The sequence below is a fragment of the Sparus aurata genome, chromosome 13 (genome assembly GCF_900880675.1).
Source record: "Sparus aurata chromosome 13, fSpaAur1.1, whole genome shotgun sequence".
NCBI classification, from domain to species: Eukaryota; Metazoa; Chordata; class Actinopteri; order Spariformes; family Sparidae; genus Sparus; species Sparus aurata.
In genome coordinates this window covers 13,398,414-13,415,655 of record NC_044199.1, presented here as the reverse complement: position 1 = coordinate 13,415,655, position 17,242 = coordinate 13,398,414, and the positions used below count along the sequence as shown (strand labels likewise).

The window sequence follows — 17,242 nt, the reverse complement described above, 5'->3', positions numbered from 1 at the left end:
ATCCTGAGTCGGATAAGATTGTGGAAAATGAGAGTGATCTTGCTGAACTTGAATGACTGTCACTACCGCACATGGTAGAAGTTGGCCTTCAGGACCCTTTTAAACACGTGGGTAAATGGTCTATTTAAACACAAACCATGATCTTTTTCTAAACCTAACCCCCTTTTTGCCTAACCCTAACCTGCAACTGCGACAGAAAAAGGAAAATAAAAAACAAAATGACAATAAGTTAGCCTACTAGGTATAAAAATAATAAGTCAACAGCAACATTTTATGTAATTTTTTATGTAGCAACAACTTCAACCACAATGTACAATCACTTGACACTTGACCTTCGTTTTGTCAAGTCGAAGCTTTTTTTTCTTTTACGAGCAAGTCACAGACTCCGACAATTTTGGTCAAGAGAGGCTTTATAGAGGTTCCCGGCTCCCAAGGCTGCATGTAGACCTATCCTTGAGCAAGATACTGAGCCACAAATTGCTCCTGATTGGCACATTGCAAGGCAGCCTCTGCCTGTGTCAGTTTAGATGGTCTCCTGAGTACTTTGTTCCTGAGTGTGTTAAGGTGAATTGTTTGATCCAAGATAATGTGACTGTTCATTTGCACGTTTACATTCTGTAATTGTGGAAACAATCCACTCAACTTATCCTGAAAGAAGAAAGAGAATGAATGGACTTGAACGTGCCTTCTTCTGTGACCTCTCAACCAAACACGAACTCTATTGAACTCCAACATCTTACATGACCTCTGATCTGCACTGAGCCAGCACACATTGTAAGAAACAACCTCTGGTCAAAAACCAGGAGAAAATAACGTCTTATTGAGCTAAAAGTGTTTTGGCTAATACCTAGAACGCCAGGAATTCATATTTTCTCTGGGCATTTATCAGCACTATTAGTTTGCCATGTATTAAACTGGAGCTGATTAACCTTACATGACCCACTCTACAGATCTCACGATGGAGGTCACAGGTTATTCTGAAGCAAATATTGTTGTGTACTCCCAGATGCAACTAGCAGTTTAACATCAACACTCTGGCGCAAACTGGACTGGTGGTGATTGTTTTCAAATGCACCCCATGTACTTTTACTTTTTAAATTTGAATTACATCTACTGGTAATACTGCAAGAATGCAGGAATTTTGCTTCTTATATAGTATTTTCCCAGTGAGGTGTTGGTATTTACTTGAGTAAAGGATATAAGCACCTTCTACACCACTGATATGAGGGCCTCCGGGTCAAATGAGTTCAGTTCTGGGACCAACCCACATCTTATGAAAGAGGTCACAGGTTCCTCTGATGCAAGCACTGTTCTTGCGTGACAGAGAGAAACACATTCACAAATTGAACTGCTTTCCCAGATACTACCAGCAGTTTAACAACAGGAGGTAATCAGCAAAAGCAAGAAAATAAAACTATTGCGACATGGAAAGAAAGACATAATGACATGTTTAGTATTTGCAGAACATCAACGGCAGCACCATAACTTCATGTGACACGTGTCACATGTAACTGATTTACCTGTGAAAGGACTATATCACCATCTGAGCCTGGAGTTTGAACTCAAATATGGAAGGAATCATTTAGATTGTTGTCATTCTGCTGTCAATCAGGAGTATTATTTGCACCGCTGAGCATGGGTAAGTGAATTTCAGAAACATTTCAGGAACATTATTACCTTATTACTTATTATAACACTACTCTGGTAGCTAATATCATACTGCATTTTCTTATCAGTGTGTAAAATGTTCCGTAAGTTAAGCTATAAAAAAGACACAGAAGGTCAAACACATGTTTGCTTTAACAGCAGAAACTGTGTCATTAAAAAGGTTTTCACCTGATACAAATCCATGAACTTGTTAAGCACATTTCATCTCCCAATGAATTTTATCAGCACATTTCATAATTCATGAGATGTTCTCTCATGTTGTCATCTGTCTGTCTGTCTGTCTCTCTCTCTCTCTCTCTCACACACACACACACACACACACACACACACACTTTAGGAACTATGCAATTGCACCGTATGTGTGGAATACTTGTATTCCTCGGTGCATGTCTGATTTCCTTCACACCACCTTGTGATGGAGGAAACATTCTGGTGTTCCCAGTGGACGGCAGCCACTGGATCAATATGAAGATCCTGCTGGAAGAGCTTCATGCCAGGGGACACAGCATCACTGTAATAAGGGCCTCCACCAGCTGGTACATCCCAGAAAAGTCTTCTCTCTACACATCCCTTACTTTAGAAATGGATGAAGGTTTAGAGAACTTCTTTGAAGTGTACCTGCAGGAGCATATGAGGGTAGGTCATTTTGGATTATTTATCAGGCCACATTTGGTTAATTTGGTCATTCACATATTGTGATTTGTGATATGTTATCACTTTTTCACCACATTTTCCTAACCATTCTTTCAGGCGCAGAGAGAGGGGGCCTCAGCACTGACTTTCTTCAAACTCACCAAGGACTTCCTCTCTATGATTTCTACAGCCCATTCATTGTGGGCTGAAAGCCTGGTTCAACTCTTCAATGATGAACAGACGATCAAAAGCTTAATAGATTCTCAATATGATCTTGTTCTGACCGACCCCGCCATAGCGCCAGGGGTTGTACTCGCCAAGTATCTCAAACTGCCCACAGTGCTCAATGTTCGCTGGATCACCAGCGGAGATGGACACTTTGCGATAGCTCCCTCACCACTGTCTTACATTCCAGTTCCAGGATCAGGCTTTACAGACAAAATGAATTTCATCCAGAGGGTCAAGAACATGCTTTTCTACAGTATTATAGTTTTCCAGCAGAAATTCATGGTGGGGCCAAGCTATGATGGCATCTGTGAAAAATATATTGAGGGTGGATGTGACATAATATCACTTCTACAGGAAGCAGACATCTGGCTGTTCAGATCAGATTTTGTATTTGATTTCCCACGGCCCACGATGCCAAACGTCATCTACATAGGAGGGTTCCAGTGCAAACCAGCCCAACCTCTGCCAGCAGACCTGGAGGACTTTGTTCAGAGTGCTGGGGAGCACGGAGTGATCATCATGACTCTTGGAACTTTGGTCAATGCTTTGCCCAATGCAGTTGCCGATGAAATTGCCAGCGTCTTTGCGAAGATGCCTCAGAAGGTAAATTATGTCATGTGAAATCATTTTGCAATGACAGGAAATGGCTGAATGATGAAGTTCAAAATTGTACTTTTTTGATGCACAGTCGTACAGATATTCACGCAGGAATTAATCCATCCATGACCAAGATCTTAGTGTATGGAGATAAAACTTTAAGGGGTTGAGACAAAGTTGAGACCAGTATTGGGTGGGGATGAGGATGGGGATGGAGGCGTGTAAGAAAAATGACCAAAATGCATCCTCCTTGTTAACCTGCCATCACTCTCAATCACCCCAAGGTCACTAATAGGCAGTACCCGATGGAGTGTTTCTATTGTAAACTGTAGCCTTTATGGCAATGGTAGAAATTGCACCGGTATTGAGTGATATCCTCGCAGCTGAGGTCTGGACCAGTCTGGAGTATTCTGTGTCAGTCATGGAGACAAGACAGAGTATGAATGTGGTCAATGCAGAGATGAGATTGAGACCAGAGTCCAGTTTCAAGACTAAGCCTTATCTCGACTACAACAGGCAACAACATTAAATATAGATAAACATAAGCAATATTAAAGTTTAAACAGAGAAATTGATGAAAGACAAATGAGCAAATAGTTTCTTTTAATGCAAACATCTACTAAAAATGGGTTTCATAGCCCTGTGATAGACTGACAGTCTCCCCAGGGGAGTCTAATGAGTCTCAATGAGTGGGTATTAACAAATGATTTATAGAAAAATTAACCATTAATGTTTCCTAACAACTGGTGTACTACACTACTGTGTTATTTCACATTGATTCTTTTAATTTTTTCATCAGGTGATATGGAGGCACAAAGGGGAGCGTCCCACTACTTTGGGCAACAACACCCTGATAGTGGACTGGATGCCACAGAAGGACCTCCTGGGCCACCCACAGACCAAAGTCTTCGTCGCTCACGGTGGGACCAATGGAGTCCAGGAGGCCATTTACCACGGGGTCCCTGTGCTTGGCATACCCTTGTTCTTTGACCAGTATGACAACCTTCTCCGTCTGCAGGAGAGAGGAGGTGCGAAAATCATTCAGCTCGGTGACGTCAACGGCCACAGTTTTGAGCAAGGTATCAACGAGGTGCTCCATCAGGACAGCTACAGACAGAACATGCAAAGACTGTCACGTTTGCACAGAGATCAGCCAATGTCACCCATGGATCAGGCCATCTTCTGGGTGGAATATGTGATGCGCCATAAAGGGGCACATCACCTGCGTACAGAGGCCTATAAGATGGCCTGGTATTCATACTATTGTTTAGATGTACTGCTACTATTACTGACTGCAGTGACTGTACTGCTGCTCTCTACTTTGGCCATGTTCAGGTTCCTGTGCTGCAGCAGTAGAAGAAAGACCAAAACCAAACAACACTGAGGTCAAATTTGTTTCGAAATCAGCTGCAATGAGTTCTATAGAGCATTGTGTTCGGACAAAAACATTAATCTTAATGTATCTCATTTGTATCTCTATTATTTATGAAGTAAAGTGACAGTCAGTCAATTGATTTAGTCATATTGAATAAAAATTGTGTGATATTATTTAGCATTGTATAATGTGTTGTAAAATGTAATGGGCAGTTTAAGATATCAGTTTTTAGACATTCCCAAATCATCAACATAATTCTGTAATTTCACATCTACTGTAATGAATAAGCATAGAGCAGCTGGCTGACTGCCTGATCCATTTCCATTGTGACAAAAACTTTACCACCTTTAATCTTGATAGTGTTAAGTGGAAACATAATCTCCAGACAATCAACATCTGTTCTCAATTCGAGGTCTTATTTGCTAAAATTTCACGACATTTTTGATTTAAGTAACCATAAATAAAAAAGGTATTTAAAAGGAATTGCTATTGTTTCTTCTCACTCACACAAGAGTATATATTCTGCATTAAAATGCGTTCTGAATTCTGTGGCATACTTGCAGTAATTCCATTAAATATTTAATCAAAGCAAACAGAAATGACATTTTAATTATTTTCAAATTCCTCTCTCGCTTACTGAACTTTGGCGAAGAAGGTAAACTTCACTAAGAATAATTAAAAACTAATCATAAGCTGGAACCCAATAGGAGATGGTAATGACTTGAGCTCCATATCAGTCAATCAGCTTCAGTGTTGATTAAGTAATTGTATAATATACAACAGTATAAGACTCACAGGGATGATTGGTATTTTGTGCAATACTAGCTAATTTCAGTGTTTAGTTCTTACGCCTGAAACCTGAGTTCAGCTGACAGTTATTTTTGACATCAGTTGTTGTCAGCCAACCTCCCGGTCAAAAACCTCATGAAAATAATCTTATGAAAGAGGTCACAGGTTCTACTGATGCAAGCCTTGACGAGAGAAACACATTCAAATAATTACTCTGCACTACCAAATACTACCAGCAGCTTAATAAGAACACAAAATAAATCGATACAATTCATGACAAATCAGAAGTTGTTTATTATTAGCAAAACATTCATGGAAGTATCATGGCCTCCAGTGAGCTGTATCTCATGTAACTCATTTACCAGTAGAAGGGCCGATCATCTCTGAACTTGGAGTTTGAACTCAAATATCTTTTAGATGGACTGTCAGTTTTCCTGCAGGTGGGATTACAATTGGCACTCATGAGCATGGGTAAGTCATTTTCAGAGCATTGCGATTTTGTGTCTAGTTTTGTACTACATTTCTTATCAGTGACGGAAATTTTCTCAGCCCATTTCATCTCTCATGAGATCTCTCATGTTGTCATCTCTCTCTCTCTTACATTTTAGAAACTATGCCATTGCATTGTGCTTCTGGAATATTTGTGTTACTCAGTGCATGTCTGATTTCCTTCACACCACCTTGTGATGGAGGAAACATTCTGGTGTTCCCAGTGGACGGCAGCCACTGGGTCAATATGAAGATCCTGCTGGAAGAGCTTCATGCCAGGGGACACAGCATCACTGTGATAAGGCCCTCAAACAGCTGGTACATCCCAGAAAAGTCTCCTCTCTACACATCTCTTGCCTTCGAAGTGAGTGAAGGTTTTGAGGACATTGTCAAAGCATACATGAAGGAGCAAATGAGGGTAGGTCATTTTGAATTATGTACTGGGCCACATTTGGGTCATTTAGTCATTCATTATTTAAGTCCACTTCTCTGCTATTTTTTCAGGTGCAGAGAGAGGGGGGCTCAGCACTTACTTTCTTCAAACTCACCAAGGAGTTCTTTTCTGTAATTTCTAAGATTCATTCTACCTGGTCTAATGCCCTAGTTCAACTCTTGAATGATGAAAAAACCATGAAGAGCTTGATGGATTCCCATTATGATCTTGTTCTCACTGACCCATGCATAGCACAAGGGCTTGTACTAGCCAAGTATCTCAAACTGCCCACAGTGCTCAATGTTCGCTGGATCACTAGCGGAGATGGACACTTTGAGATAGCCCCTTCACCATTGTCTTACATCCCAGTTCCAGGATCGGGCTTAACAGACAACATGAATTTCATCCAGAGGGTCAAGAACATGTTTTTCTACAGTATTATAGTTTTCCAGCAGAAATTTGTGGTGGGGCCAGCATATGATGCCCTGTGTGAAAAATATATCGAGGGTGGATGTGACATCATATCACTTCTACGGGAAGCAGATATCTGGCTGTTCAGGTCAGATTTTGTGTTTGATTTCCCACGGCCCACGATGCCAAACGTCATCTACATAGGAGGGTTCCAGTGCAAACCAGCCCAACCTCTGCCAGCAGACCTGGAGGACTTTGTTCAGAGTTCTGGGGAGCATGGAGTGATCATCATGACTCTTGGAACTTTAGTTGATGCTTTACCCAAACAGGTTGCAGATGAAATTGCCAGCGTCTTTGCGAAGATGCCTCAGAAGGTAACTCAGTGATATAGTATTCAGTTTTCTTTTGAAATGACAAGGCAAGAGTAATTAGTCTATCCAATCGTCAGAATAAATGTTGGCAATGTGCATTTCTGCAAACCATGGATATGTTGAGACCTTACATTTCCTTTGGTCCAGTTTTCAATTTTATGTTGTGACAAAATTGTAACAATCAGAGGCGTAGCCACCATTTCAGAAGTGAGGGGGACAAATTGTTCAGATGTCTATTGAGTGATTTTTCATCCTCTCGCATTCAATTGCGCCTCCCCTTAGTGGCTCAAGAACCACATAACCACTCTAATCCAATAGACATTTCCTTAGCAAATTATAATTTCTCCTACAATTTCTCCTGCAACGATATAGATAATAAATTTGCAAAGCAAAATTTATAAACAGAATTAAGAATAGCAGTGGTGACATAATTGTGGAAATTAATCACAAAGTCACTTTTATGCTATCGATATTTTTTTTCAGCTAGTTATATTCTCTTTTCACCTGTGACCCTGCATGATCATCCTTGCTGGTCTCTAGTCCACTTTCTCCTCCCTGACCTTGCTCTTTCTATTGTATAAAGGTTAAAAGACTATGTGCAAAACAATAGTGAGCACAAGTTCTGTGCAGAAATTAAGGAGTGGGTTTATTTCTAGGTGGCAGAGTAGCCAAAAATTGTAGTCAAGTAAGAGTATTGTTACTTTAGAACAATATTATTTACGTAGAAGTAAAAAGTAGTCATCCAAATAATTACAAGAGTAAGAGTAAAAAAGTATTTGGTGAAAAAAACTACTCAAGTACTGAGTAACTTTTGAGTTGCCTAACGTCTGATTTATTAATCAAATAAGAACATTAATGTAATCATTCAATCAAAATACTAATCAGCTAATTCATGTATTTTAAACTTTAACTATCACAAAATAAATTAAATCTTTACAAAAATAACATATATTATTTTCTACCCAGAAGTGGGTAACGTTAAGAGTAGCCAAAAATTGTAACGTTGCTCAAGTAAGAGTATTGTTACTTTAGAATAATATTTCTCAAGTAATAGTAAAACGTATTTTGCAGTAATACAATTCGTAAGAGTACAATTTATCCAAAAAGTTACTCAAGTAAATGTGACTTGTTACTACCACCTCCGCATCTAGCAAGTGATTTTAAATAGGTAACAGTTAACAATTGTTAACTAGCTTAACTTGACATATTGACATCTATTAATTGGTCATCATTTAGCTTAACACTATCTACATACAGCAGCATTACTCAACTTACATGGTTTGTTTGGAAAAAACTGAGTAAAGTTCTTTGCCTCTTGGCTGGTTTGCTGAACATGGTTAAAACAGATCTGATCTGATCGAATCTGTGTGATTCAAATCACAACAAGACAGCGGTGTTTGCTGCCTGGCTCTGCCTGCTCAGAGCCAGTGCGTTTAAAGGTGGCTAGGAAAAACGCATTTCCACGTGTTAAAAATGAATTGAATTGTTGTAATGGCTGTAAAAAGTGCGGAGGACAGAGGGCACAGATACCCCGCATCCGGTACGCCCATGGTAACGATATTTTAATATGTTTTAATATCTGTAGAATGTGTCAGACATTGTATCATCATTGTAAAAATGTTGATTTGATTTGTACAAACTTGAATGTATCTTTGCTTTGCAGAAATGTAAAATGCCAACATCACTTAGTAGTGCAAATAGTGGATTGCACGTATAATTGCTTTCGTACATTATTGTTTTAATTATTGGTATTATTACATATTTTGCTGTGTGTGGTAAGTGGAGACAGGCTGCAGCAATGGCAGCGTCATCATCTGCTGGCAAATAGATAAACACTAAATTTACAATTTTGTTCATTTTCCAATCAGGTGATATGGAGGCACAAGGGAGAGCGTCCCACTACTTTGGGCAACAACACACTGATAGTGGACTGGATGCCACAGAAGGACCTCCTGGGCCACCCACAGACCAAAGTCTTTGTTGCTCACGGTGGGACCAATGGAGTCCAAGAGGCCATTTACCACGGGGTCCCTGTGCTTGGCATACCCTTGTTCTTTGACCAGTTTGACAACCTTCTCCGTCTGCAAGATAGAGGAGGTGCAAAGATCATTAATCTCAGTGACGTCCACAGTTTTGAGCAAGGTATCAATGAAATGCTCCATCAGGACAGCTACAGACAGAACATGCAAAAACTGTCACGTTTGCACAGAAATCAGCCAGTGTCACCCATAGATCAGGCCATCTTCTGGGTGGAATATGTGATGCGCCATAGAGGGGCTCTTCACCTGCGTACAGAGGCCTATAAGGTGGCCTGGTACTCATACTACAGTTTAGATGTACTGCTACTATTATTGACTGCAGCGACTGTAATGCTGCTCTCCACTTTGGCCATGTTCAGGTTCCTGTGCTGCAGAAGTAGAAGAACGACCAAAACCAAACAACACTGAGGTCAAATTTGTTCAGAAATCAGCTGCAATGAGTTCTATAGAACATTGTATAAGGACAAAAAAATTCATCTTAATGTGTCATATTTGTGTCTCTGTTATTCATGAAGTAAAGTGACAGTCAGTCAATTGATTCAGTCATATTGAATATAAATAGTGTGAAATAATTTATCCACCTTTCTATTAAAATGTTTTGTAAAATGTAATTGGACAGTTTAAGATATCACTTTTAAGACATTCAAAAATCATTAACATAAATCTGTAATTTCCCATCCACTTTAATCAATAAGCATGGAGCAATTGGCTGACTGCCTGATCCATTTTCATTTTAACTAAATCTTGACTACCTTCAATCTTAATAATGTTAGGTGGAAACGTAATGTCCAGACAATCAACATATGTTAAAAAATATTTTGTGTCTTGTCTGCCACAATTTCATGACATCTTTGATTTAAGCAACCATGAATAAAAAGGTATTCAAAGGAACTGCTACTGTTTCTACTCACTCATACAATAGTAGATATTCTGCATGAAAATCTTCCTGACTACAATAACTTACTTGAGAGACACATTAATGGATCTTGCCATCTGTAACTTGGATGTCCACACTACATACTACCAGCTGAAACCACTTGTGGTTGTCAAGCAAAACCAGTTTCTAGTGTAACAAAGTCTTGACCTTTAGGGGCTGTCCACACGGGTGAAAACGATCTTTTTTTTCTCCGTCTTCCTCGTCATCGTTTTAAGAATATTTGCGTCCACACATCTTCACTGAAAACGACTGAAACGACAGAAAACGCTGTAGTTCATATTCCAGGCCAATAGGTGGCGCTTGACATTCACCAAAAACGGAGAAGAAGACACGGAGCATGCGCATCAAGCTTGCGCGCTGTAAACAGACAGTAGACGGAGAAACCGAACACAGCAAGAAGAAGATGAAAATGGCTAGTGCAAGGAAACCAGAATCGTTTGTGTGGACCGTTAATGAGGTCAAACTGCTGCTACGGCTCACACTCAACTACAAGGCATGTAAGTTGCAAGAAAGGCTCAATATCTTCTGCGGCACGAACACGAGCATGCAGGCCGCCATTGTTGTTGTTGTTATGGGACGTTGCGGGGTGGGGCAATGGCGTCATCGTTTTGGAAAGTATGCGGATTCGCCGTCCACATGAAAACGGGAGGGCTGCATTTTTGGATTTCTCCACCCTGAGACCCGTTTTCAAAAAAGTGCGTTTTCAGGCGCTGCGTTTTCAGGATCCGTATGGACGGTCGGCCAAAACGATGCAATACATGTGCGTTTTCGCAAAACGGCGTTGTCGTCTGGACGGGGCCTCAATCTTGATGGCGTTGTGTGGAAACCAATTCAGAGGTGACAAAACTAATTAAGTCCAGATCATTATACGATTCTGAATTCTGTGACATATTTGCAATCAGCCTCTTCGGGAACCATCACCTTATTGTGGTGGAGAGGTTTGCGTGTCCCAATGAACGTGGGAGCTAGGTTGTCAGGAGCCATGTGCTCCCGGTGGGGTCTCCCAAGGCAAACTGCTCTCAGGTGAAGGGCCAGACTAAGTATGGTTCACAAAGACTCCATGAAAGACACAGGTGTGAGGCGAGAGACCCTGCCCAGACCACGGGGCCACATCCGGAGCCAGGCCCGGACGGAGGGCCCGTGAGCGGGCGCCTGGTGGCTGGGTCTGCTACGAGGCCCGGCCAGGCACAGCCTGAACAAGCAACGTGGCACTTCTCCCTCCCCCATCCCCTGGACCCAGCATCCACAGGAGAAACCGCTGGGGTCGGGTGCGCTGCCACATGGGTGGCAGTGGTGGTCACGGGCCGCGGTGACCCAGACTTGGGCGGCAGAGGCTGACTCTGGGGACGTGGAACGTCATCTCTCTGGGGGGGAAGGAGCCGGAGCTGGTGCAGGAGGTTGAGTGTTACCGGTTGGATTTGGTGGGGCTTGCCTCCATGCACAGCATTGGCTCTGGATCCAAACTCCTGGATAGGGGCTGGACACTATTCTTCTCTGGAGTTGCCAAAGGTGTGAGGCGCTGGGCGGGTGTGGGGATACTCACAAGTCCCCGGCTGAGTGCTGCCATGTTGGAGTTAAGCCCGGTGGACAAGAGGGTTGCCTCCCTGCTCCTAAGGGCTGTGGGGAAAACTCTGACTGTTGTCTGTGCATACGCACCGAATGGCAGTTTGGAATATGCAACCTTGTGAAAGGTGTACTTTGGTGACCTCCTGAATCCCACTAAGCCACCCTCTGTAGTGGAGATAGAGCTGGAGGATGACGGGGTATCATCTCCGATTACCCTGGGTGAAGTCACTGTGGTAGTCAAACAACTCTCTCTTTACTCTGGCAGGGATCCTGGAGGGTGCCTGGGAGTACAATCTCCCAGTCCACATGTGTTTTGTGGATCTGGAGAAGGCGTATGTCCGGGTCCCCAGGTATGTTCTGTGGGAGGTACTGCAGGAGTATTGGGTGAGGGGGTCCCTTCTCAGGGCCATCCAATCCCTATATTCTCAAAGCGAGAGCTGCGTGCATGTACTCGGAAGTAAGACGGACTTGTTCCAAGTGGGTGTTGGCCTCCACCAGGGCTGTGCCTTGTCCCCAATCCTGTTTGTGATATACATGGACAGGATTTCGAGGCACAGTCGTGGTGTGGAGGGGTTATAGGTCTCTGACCTGAAGATCGCATCACTGCTTTTTGCAGATGATGTGCTCTTGATGGCACTATCAGCTTTAGATCTACAATGCTCACTGGATCGGTTCGCAGCTGAGTGTGAAGCAGCAGGGATGAGGATCAGCACCTCTAAATCTGAGGCCATGGTTCTCAGTAGGAAACCGGTGGATTGCCTACTCTGGGTGGGGAATGAGTCCTTGCCCCAAGTGAAGGAGTTTAGGTATCTCTGGGTTTTGTTCACGAGTGAGGGGATGATGGGGAGTGAGATCGACCGGAGAGTCAGAGCAGCGGGTGCGGTGTTGCATGCGCTTCACTGCACGGTTGTGACGAAAAGGGAGCTGAGCCGGAAGGCAAAGCTCTTGATCTACTGGTCAATCTTCGTCCCTACCCTCACCTATGGTCATGAGCGATGGGTCATGACCGAAAGAACGAGATCACAGGTACAAGCGGCCAAAATGGGTTTTCTCCACAGGGTGGCTGGGGTCTCCCTTAGAGATAGGGTGAGAAGCTCAGCCATCTGGGAGGATCTCGGAGTAGAGCCGCTGCTCCTCTGCATGGAAAGGAGCCAGTTGAGCTGGTTCGGGCATCTGATGAGGATGCCACAATGGCGCCTTCCTAGGGAGGTGTTCCTGGCACGTCCAACTGGGAGGAGACCTAGGGGTAGACCCAGGACCAGGTTGAGGGATTATATCTCTTCTCTGGCCTGGGAGCGCCTGGGAATTCCCCAGTCAGAGTTAGCGGACGTGGCTGGGGAAGGGAAGTCTGGGGCTCGCTGCTGAAGCTGCTGCCCCAGCGACCCAACTCTGGATAAGTGGTTGACAATGGATGGATATTTGCAATCATTTCTTTAAATGTTTCATCAAAGCAAACTTAAATGACATTTTATTTATTTTCAAATTCCTCTCTCTCTTGCTGAACTACGGCTAAGAAGGTAAACTTCACTAAGAATAATTGAAAACTAATCAGTAGCTGGAACCCAATAGGAGATGGTAAAGAACAGTATAAGACTCACAGGGAGGATTGGTATTTTGTGCAATACCAGCTAACTTCACTGAGTTTAGTTCTGACACCTGCAACCTGAGTTCAGCTGGCAGTTATTTTTGACATCAGTTGTCTTAAACCAACCTCCCTGTCAAAAACCTCATGAAAATGAACTTACAAAAGGGTCACAGGTTCTTCTGATGCAAGCCTTAACGAGAGAAACACATTAAAATAACTACACTGCACCCCCAGATACTACCAGCACTTTAATAGGAACACAAAATAAATCGATACAATTATCGTGACAAGCAGAAATAGTTTATTATTAGCAAAACATTCATGGAAGTGTAATGGCCTCCAGTGAGCCTTATCTCATGTAACTCATTTACCAATAGAAGGGCCGATCATCTCTGAACCTAGAGTTTGAACTCAAATATCTTTTGGATGGACTCTCAGTTTTCCAGCAGCGGGGATTACATTTGCCGCTCATGAGCATGGGTAAGTCATTTTCAGAGCATTGCAATTTTGTGTCTGGTTTTATACTACATTTCTTATCGGTGATTGAAATTTTCTCAGCACATTTCATCTCTCATGAGATATATCATGTTGTCGTCTCTCTCTCTCTTACATTTTAGGGATTATGCCATTGCATTGTGCTTCTGGAATATTTGTATTCCTCAGTGCATGCCTGATTTCCTTCACACAACCTTCCGATGGAGGAAACATTCTGGTGTTCCCTCTGGACGGCAGCCACTGGGTCAATATGAAGATCCTGCTGGAAGAGCTTCATGCCAGGGGACACAGCATCACTGTGATAAGGCCCTCAAACAGCTGGTACATCCCAGAAAAGTCTCCTCTCTACACATCTCTTGCCTTCAAAGTGAGTGAAGGTTTTGAGGACATTTTCGAAGCATACCTGCAGGAGCAAATGAGGGTAGGTCATTTTGAATTATGTACTGCGCCACATTTGGGTCATTTAGTCATTCATTTGTTAAGTCCACTGTACTGCTATTTTTTCAGGCACAGAGAGAGGGGGCCTGAGCACTTACTTTCTTCAAACTTACCAAGGACTTCCTTTCTATGATCACTGAGATTCATTCTATGTGGTCTGATGCCCTGGTTCAACTCCTGGATGATGAAAAGACCACAAAGAGCTTGACGGATTCCCATTTTGATCTTGTTCTCACTGACCCAGGCATTGCACAAGGGCTTGTACTGGCCAAGTATCTCAAACTGCCCACAGTGCTCAATGTTCGCTGGATCACCAGCGGAGAAGGCCACTTTGAGATAGCCCCTTCACCACTGTCTTACATTCCAGTTCCAGGATCGGGCTTAATGGACAAGATGAATTTCATACAGAGGGTCAAGAACATGTTTTTCTACAGTATTATAGTTTTCCAGCAGAAATTCATGGTGGGGCCAACATATGATGCCCTGTGTGAAAAATATATCGAGGGTGGATGTGACATCATATCACTTCTACGGGAAGCAGATATCTGGCTGTTCAGGTCAGACTTTGTGTTTGATTTCCCACGGCCCACGATGCCAAATGTAATCTACATAGGAGGGTTCCAGTGCAAACCAGCCCAACCTCTGCCAGCAGACCTGGAGGACTTTGTTCAGAGTTCTGGGGAGCATGGAGTGATCATCATGACTCTGGGAACTCTAGTTGATGCTTTACCCACAGAGGTTGCCGATGAAATTGCCAGTGTCTTTGCAAAGATGCCTCAGAAGGTAACTCAGTGATTTAGTTCTTTTTTTTGCAATGAGAGTAATTTGTGTACCCAATTGTCAGAATAAATGTTGGCTATGTGCGTTTCTGCAAACCATGGATATGTTGAGCCCTTACGTTTCTTTTGGTTCAGTTTTCAATTGTATGTTATGACAACATAGTAACAATGTATACTTTAATATGTTTTAATATCTGTAGAATGTGTCAGACGTGATTAATCATCGTAAAAATGTTGATATGATTCGTACAAACTTGAATGTATCTGTGGTTTGCAGTAATGTAAAACGCCAGCAAATAGTGGACTAAACATGAAATTGCTTTCGCTATGAAGTGCATTATTGGTTTAATTATTAGTATTACTATATAGTTTACTGTGTGTGGTAAGTGGAGACAGGCTGCAGCAATGGCAGCATCGTCATAAATGGTAAATGGTCTGCATTTTTATAGCGCTTTTCCAGTCTAACGACAGCTCAAAGCGCTGTACAATACATGCCACATTCACCCATTCACACGCACACATTCATACACTGATGACGGAGGCTGCCATGCAAGGCGCCAACTGCTCATCAGGAGCAATTTGGGGTTCAGTATCTTGCTCAAGTTACTGAACCCCAAATTCAGTAACTTCGACATGCAACTAGGGGGAGCCGGGATTCGAACTGGTGACCTTCTGATCACTAGACGACCCGCTCTACCCACTGAGCCACAGCCGCCCCATCATCTGCCAGTCATCTGCTGGCAAATAGATACACACTAAATTCACAAATTTGTTCATTTTCCTATCAGGTGATATGGAGGCACAAAGGAGAACGTCCCTCTACTTTGGGCAACAACACCCTGATAGTGGACTGGATGCCACAGAAGGACCTCCTGGGCCACCCACAGACCAAAGTCTTCGTCGCTCACGGTGGGACCAATGGAGTCCAGGAGGCCATTTACCACGGGGTCCCTGTGCTCAGCATACCCTTGGTCTTTGACCAGTATGACAACCTTCTCCGTCTGCAGGATAGAGGAGGTGTGAAGATCATTAAGCTTGGTGACGTCAACGGACACAGTTTTGAGCAAGGTATCAACGAGGTGCTCCATCAGGATAGCTACAGACAGAACATGCAAAGACTGTCACGTTTGCACAGAGATCAGCAAATGTCACCCATGGATCAGGCCATCTTCTGGGTGGAATATGTGATGCGCCATAAAGGGGCTCTTCACCTGCGTACAGAGGCCTATAAGATGGCCTGGTACTCATACTACAGTTTAGATGTACTGCTACTATTACTGACTGCAGTGACTGTACTGCTGCTCTCTACTTTGGCCATGTTCAGATCCTGTGCTGCAGCAGTAGAAGAAAGACCAAAACCAAACAACACTGAGGTCAAATCTGATTAGATGCAAGCCACATTAAGTTCTGTAAAGCATCGTATTGAGACAAAAACATAGATCTTAATGTATCTCATTTGGTATCCCTGTTATTAATCTTAAATATAGATATTGTAAAGGTAATGTAGCCCCTTTTCGGTTTAGGTGGTAGATGTATTTGGACAATTTTAAGGATATGAAGGATTTAATATCCAAAAGTCCACCAAAAAAGGGGTGGCCAATATTTTTTTCTTTGTTGAGTTGTGTACTTTCATTATCCCAAATGTTTCCAACAATGTTTAAACCCAGAGAGAGGCACAAGTTTACTCAAGGTAACATAGGTTTCATTTGGTCACCCATTGGTACTTATGTGATGGGGAAATGGGGAACAAGACTAAACTAGAATAAAACTTTAAAACATTACCTTGCCTGTGAACAATTGTGCCCAGGTTAGGTCAGGTAAATTTTAATCAGCAGTGGTGGATGTACCGTGTACCAGCATTCACCGTAAGCAAGCGACTGATGATGTATTCGGATAACTCAAGCTGTTTATCCACTCCAGCCATAGAGATTACATTACTGTACGTTAGTTGCATACAAATGGTAGCAAACAAAGATATGCACCACTTGAGCACTTGCTAGACACCCTGTTCCCCTCTCTCCTCTCTCATATGTTAGATTTATTGAGTACATTTCCCCTTCAACTCCAGATGGCATGGACATGCAACAATGGACCTCCAGCTCCAGTTGGCATGGACATACAACAATGGAGGTCACCTCTGCAGATCGCTGCCACATTCAGGTCGATACTTTTTAATCCCAAACGTAAAAAAGATATACCTTAGTTTTGCTACTATCAGTAAACATCTCCAGTGCCCTGGCTCTGAGGAGCAGCTCCACTCGGCCATCCACACTTTTATTTTGTTTTGATAGAGAGCCCCCTATTGGTAGAAGTTACATATTGCACATTTAGGATTTCATTTGTGGAACACCACACATAATTTGAAGTCTCATCTTCCTGTCAACATGACTCCGTACTGTCACATTTACT

General features: G+C 42.7%; 2 protein-coding genes and 1 pseudogene across 2 annotated transcripts; all 3 read left to right on the top strand.

The window, feature by feature from the left end:
• The first annotated feature begins 1,363 nt into the window (after positions 1–1,363).
• LOC115593622 (UDP-glucuronosyltransferase 2C1-like) lies at positions 1,364–5,045 on the top strand. The gene is made up of 4 exons (XM_030437205.1): positions 1,364–1,639; positions 2,006–2,304; positions 2,419–3,132; positions 3,926–5,045. Exons 1-4 carry the CDS (start codon positions 1,636–1,638, stop codon positions 4,508–4,510), a joined length of 1,602 nt encoding a protein of 533 aa, XP_030293065.1. The 5' UTR covers positions 1,364–1,635; the 3' UTR covers positions 4,511–5,045.
• A 700-nt stretch (positions 5,046–5,745) lies between these two features.
• LOC115593495 (UDP-glucuronosyltransferase 2C1-like) lies at positions 5,746–9,924 on the top strand. The gene is made up of 4 exons (XM_030437020.1): positions 5,746–5,761; positions 5,899–6,197; positions 6,284–6,997; positions 8,863–9,924. The coding sequence occupies exons 1-4, from the start codon at positions 5,752–5,754 to the stop codon at positions 9,439–9,441; spliced, it is 1,602 nt and encodes a 533-aa protein (XP_030292880.1). The 5' UTR covers positions 5,746–5,751; the 3' UTR covers positions 9,442–9,924.
• A 3,819-nt stretch (positions 9,925–13,743) lies between these two features.
• On the top strand, positions 13,744–16,205 carry LOC115593496 (UDP-glucuronosyltransferase 2C1-like; annotated as a pseudogene).
• The last annotated feature ends 1,037 nt before the right edge of the window (positions 16,206–17,242 follow it).